The following is a 5,720-nucleotide window of genomic DNA, read 5'->3' on the forward strand; positions in this document are numbered from 1 at the left end:
CTTTTCCAACCTCAATGATTCTATGATTCTATGATTCATATGGAAACTATCAGGTTATTCCTGGTTGTTACATTCATGTTAATTTTTTTTCCCACAGAATGCATTTGTTTTGGTGGTGTCTAGAACAGTTCTCTTGTTTTCACTGCAGCATATTAATTTCAATATTAGATTAAAATGTAAAGTCTGTAAGCCAAATTCTTGCTGCAGATTAATGATGGTACAAGTAAGTGTCTGTCCAATAAATTTGAATAGTTTTATAAAAAATCTATTTTTTGAAAAAAAATAGATTAACTGAATGTAGACTACAGTTTTAAGCATATATGAAGTTTTGTTTTAAAACTGAATTATATTCAATTAAATGATTACTATAAGAAAATTGTGAGATATACTGTAGAGCTAAATGAGCAATGATGCTAAGGAAATGACAGACATCTTCAATTTATGGAGGTGGAAGCTAGCATATATCAAATATAGCTATCTCTTGGGTTCTGTTACAATCACTGCATTTTAGATAGGAAAATAGGATTTGTCATACTGATGGTCCTATTGACCAGGACTTCTGCTGGAAGAAGATACGCTCTATCTTATGTGGGAAATCTTATGGATAATGAAAAGTGGTTTCTTTCCCCGTGTCAGTCAGGGTTTTCAGTACAGCATTGCAGCCCTTGGTGGGCAGCCGGGAGCATCTGAGCCTGCCCAGCAGCACCCATGGACCCCTGGCAGGAAAGCACTGGGGAGCGACTGAACATTAGTGTTTCATTGCTGGAAGAAGATATGCTCTATCTTATGTGGGAAATCTTATGGATAATGAAAAGTGGTTTCTTTCCCCGTGTCAGTCAGGGTTTTCAGTACAGCATTGCAGCCCTTGGTGGGCAGCCGGGAGCATCTGAGCCTGCCCAGCAGCACCCATGGACCCCTGGCAGGAAAGCACTGGGGAGCGACTGAACATTAGTGTTTCATTGTATCCCCAGATGAAATAGTTTGCATGTTTCCAGCTGAAGCTCTTTTCTCTTATGTGGTTTTTTTAAATTTTCTATTTTCTGCCCAAATTTTGAACCCCAATCATATGGCAAATGTTAAATTTATGAGGACATGGGGGGGGATATATATTATTTTATAGAGAAACTATTCCATATATTTAAAAGGTTTTCTTTTTCCCCCTCAGGGAGTTCCTGGAATCCCTGGAAATCAAGGAGCAAAAGGACAAAAGGTATTATTAATAGTTCAAAACACAGTTAAAACCTGTGCATATATATACCCATTCCAAAGTAAGGGTTCAGTCTGTGCTGAGAGGACAGTTTTCATAGTGGGGGTTTAGGACATCAAATCATGCTGTAAATGAATGGAGACATGCTCCAAATTCTTTGTGGCATGTTTGAAAATCTCTCATTAGGTTTTATTTCTACTATTCCAGAAGGAATTAATAATTTCAAAGTACCAAAGTTAACATCGTAGTACTTCGAGAAATAATCCTAGCTAGATAAATCTGCAAAGTTAAAGAATATTTAACAAATTCGTTAACTATACATACATTAATCACAGAACTCTTCTCTTTATGTAAAAAATACAGGGTGAAATTGGACCACCGGGTCAACCAGGAGCAAAAGGGTCACCAGGGGATACTGTAAGTTTGCAGAACAATGTTATTATGAACAAATAATTCTGATGCTGTTGTTCTCTAATTGTAATAAACAAACAAGAAATGGCAAATATAGTAGCAACCTAACATTTTCAGGTTGGCGAATATGATCAGACTAAGTCTAATCTCTGAATTACCCCCCAAATATTATATACCCACTTTACTTTTTAAACATTATTTCCTGACTGCACATTTGATAAACAAGTCCAGCAAACACATTATTCTGAACTTACTCTCTGAATTAATTAACTTTGAATTAACTTTGAAAGTACTCAAATCAATTTATTATGAAAGTTAAGACCGGCTTAAATATTGTCATAGTGTACAATGGATTTCTGAAGATGAGTTTCAGGATGCTTTTGTGATAGTGCTCTTTTGACAAGGACTGGGAGAATAGCTGAGATCACTGAATTCCCAAATTGCTTAAAAAGAGGTTTTCATTTTGGAATGTAGGAAATGGAAAATAATTCATTCTTTTTAGACGGTCCAGCTTACCACATCTTTGTTACTGTCTGAGTAGGGTGATTCCCGTGTTCTTTATAATCCTTTAGAAATCACAGTAGTAAAATAATTGTTCTGAAAGTTGGTGCAAGTATATACAGACTTTAAAAAATGAAAATTTTAAAGGCAAAAGGGACAGCTGCTTAAAACTGGTTAGAGATCTTTCATTAATTAGTAGGAACTTCCTCATTGGTGGAACATATGCTGCCTTAAAAAATAATTATCTTTTCTATTGAAAAGTTCAACAATGTTTACATGGTTCCATTATTAATCATCCTCACTGTTAACATGTCTTTTTGCAGTTTTCATTTTGTGTTTGAGATATTTTATCATCTTTGCTGACTAAAATGCTTCTGACTTTCCTGAGAGATACATGGCTTAGCATCATAAATAAGCTGTTTACTGTGACTTTTTATTTAGTTAAAGAACCTATGTTTCACCCTATATGCAACCTCAAGCAGATCAATATGACTATTACTGCTAGAATGAAGTAAATACTGTAGAGAATCAAGTACAGAATTAAGACTCATGCTATTATCTTTATGGACAATAAGGCACTAAATGACTAAAATATTTTAACCTTCTAAGAAATTTGTTGTTTATTCTTAGTGTATATAGCCATATGGTAGTGTAAGAGATTTTATGCAGTTGTATTCGGGCTACAGAATTAGCAACACTTGTCAGGGAAAAAATTAGATAACACTTCTTGATTTGTAGCTGACTGGCATATGCAAATGTTTTAATGTGTGCCAACAACAGGAAGATCACTTGGCTTTTTTCTTGCCCTGTTGCCTCATCTTGAGGTTCACTATATATTGTGCATGTAACGGGCTTGTCCATGCCCAGTCCAAATAGAAGATACAACTTCAGTTTCTCAGGAAGCCAAGAAAGCAGTTCAGTGAAAATATTTAATTGGGAAGTTTCAGCATTTCTGTAGTGTTACTACTGGGATAAATATGGTTACATGGGAAACTGTAGCATACTGCTTAATTTCTTTAGCTTGGAAAATGCATTTGAAGATAAATAATCACTGAGTCCAATTCTGTCTAATTTTGATTTTGATAACAATAGTGATCAGTTGTCTAATATCTGAACTGAGAATAGAATCATAGAATCATAGAATAGTTTGGGTTGGAAGGGACCTTTAAAGGTCATTTAGTCCAACCCCCCTGCCATGGGCAGGGATATCTTCAACTAGATCAGGTTGCGCAGAGCCCCATCCAACCTGACCTTGAATCAGATTCTTATAAATGCTTTGATAGCATTGCTTTGATAAATAAGAGACTAACATATAAACACTTTTTACAAAAATTAATCTCAGAGCAGTAATTATCTTGCTAATTAATTCTGTCTGAAATGGAAGGGTAAAAGGAAGTAGTAAATGAAATTATCTGGACAAAGCTGAGGGATTTAAATAGCAGCAAGAAGGAAATGCTCTGGATAGAGCTTCAGAAAAATCATTAGAAATAAGCAGATGGCATTCATGAAATGGAAGAAGAGGCTGAGAAGCTTAGAAAGTGATATCTGCATTGTAGATATGTACAAATGGCACTGACCATTTTATTCCTAAATAGGGAAGCTATGCCTAGAAGTCTCAATATTCCTTCTGTCAGCAGCAAAAGACAAGGCTATGGCAATTGTAAGTTTTTAGCCCAGCAGCATCTTTGAAGTGTGGAAATCGTGGATGAAAGCTGTGAACTGTTCTCTCTGCTGCCCTTGCCGTTATGTTAAGCCCCTTGATATTTTGGCAACAGGTGAGAGAACATCGCTATAGATTCTTGGATTTTGGCAATTGTTAACAGATTGTATTGTTCGGTTTCATAACTTGTCTGTCTTTCAATTTATCTACCCCATCTCTTTTCAAGGTCTTTCCCTATGAAAGTGCTTCATCAGTAGTGAACTTCCTCTTGACACCCAGCCATCAGGCTGGATTTCATCCATTCCAAAGCACAAAGGGATTTCAGGTGCTACTTTGTAGTGTTAAAAGTAGAAGAAAGGGAGACGGCTTATTCTGAACTTAAAGAAATCCATGTATCTGCAACGTCAAATACAGGATAGTCAGTGGCTCTCTAAAAAGGGTTTGATGTTCATTTCTCAGTCATCAGGATGCCTACTGTCACACCGCTAAGGCCATCTTACTGTCAGTATCTACCTTTCACTGCAGGACAGGAATAATCTTTTTAGGGACCTTTCTTTTCTGCTCTCAGTGACTCCAGTGGTGTTTACCCACGTTGTTGTGGTAGCTTGTGCCTCATTTTGGTGGGTGACAGGAACCTTGAAGGAAAAGGATGCCAAGAGTCTCAGTGTGGACCTTTTGATCCTCTGTCTTTCTTGCTGAATCTCTCTAAAATCCTAGTTAAGGTTACCGATGTTACCATCTTCTAGAGTACATAAGGGCAGACCAGATATCAAAATTATTTGGGGCTTTTCTAAGGAGTATCCTTGTTTGGATGGAGATTAGCAACGTGTATGTCTGACCATCTTGGTACATGCAGTCTTGCGTAACTATGTGTTGCTGCATTCCAAATTAACCATCTGAGTATGAAGGTAACTGCTAGCCTAAGGGTCCTTTATATACTAGTGCTGGAATGTTCCTCAGGGTATGGCACTTCTCTGTCCAGATTGTTACTGGTGCATGTTTCTCTCCTAAGACAGAAAGGGTACCCAAAACCAGGAGTCTTTTTTTTCTCCAGAGAAAAAGAAAATACACATTGACGTATTGGAAGTCAGAGCTTCAGGAGGAGTTTGTTTATGGGGAGCCCAAGTTAAGGGCTCACTACAAGCGAACAGTGACTGAAAACATGATAGTTTCCATCCCCAAGCAAAGCAATGAAAGGGTTTTTCTTCTTTTCTGGGAAGATACTGCAACTGTTTTGTCAGATATGTGAGTCACTTATGAGTCTTGAACATGATGTCAGACATTCTCATTCACTTCAGAATATTGAATCAGGAGTGGGAAATTTGCTCTTGATGTTGTTTTAATGAATGGGCTTTTCCAAAATTTCGTCTCCTTTGCTTTCAACTGGAAATACAGTCTGCTTTCCTTTAGAGTTCTACACTTTTGGAGTTGAAGTCACAGAGAGAGATAATGCTTTATGCCTTTTCCGTGGCTGTCTAAGGATCACCAAAAGACGAAGTCAGGTGCAGTTTACCAGATTTTTGCCTACATCTGGCCAGCTAAGACAGTTTTGGTTTGTGGATTTTCTGAGCTTGGTGATAAGGAGTCCCATGCTCTTCTCACACCCAGCAGACCTGACAATAAAGGATTTAGAGAAGACTGTATGCTCCAGTTACAACACATATGCTGGATGGTTCTTTATTTCTAGAAAGAGCCTGTTCTTCTCCAATTACTCCTGGTAATAAGAGCAATATATGCCTACCTGGCTAAATGGAGCATGTACTTGGCCTAAGGCTTATCTGAGTTCTCTCTATCCTTGCTATTTTTGATTATATCTCAGTGTTGAAGTTTTGATTATGTGCATCACTTCAGTTAAAGTCCTTTCAGTATCTGTAACTCCTACTGCTCTTTCCCTGAAAGCACGTCTGTATTTCTCCCCTCCCCCCCCCCCCAATTTTTTGG

General features: G+C 37.5%; 1 protein-coding gene across 2 annotated transcripts in view; it reads left to right on the forward strand.

The window, feature by feature from the left end:
- The window catches only part of COL21A1 (collagen type XXI alpha 1 chain), an 86,391-nt gene that overhangs the window by 58,785 nt on the left and 21,886 nt on the right, over nt 1-5,720 (forward strand). For both annotated transcript variants that reach the window (XM_009279729.1, XM_019472185.1), the window contains 2 exons: nt 1,166-1,210; nt 1,571-1,624. In XM_009279729.1, the coding sequence (XP_009278004.1) occupies nt 1,166-1,210; nt 1,571-1,624 (99 nt within the window). The remainder of the gene's footprint in view (nt 1-1,165; nt 1,211-1,570; nt 1,625-5,720) is intronic.

The sequence above is a fragment of the Aptenodytes forsteri genome, unplaced genomic scaffold (genome assembly GCF_000699145.1).
Source record: "Aptenodytes forsteri isolate BGI_AS27 unplaced genomic scaffold, ASM69914v1 Scaffold115, whole genome shotgun sequence".
Taxonomy (NCBI): domain Eukaryota; kingdom Metazoa; phylum Chordata; class Aves; order Sphenisciformes; family Spheniscidae; genus Aptenodytes; species Aptenodytes forsteri.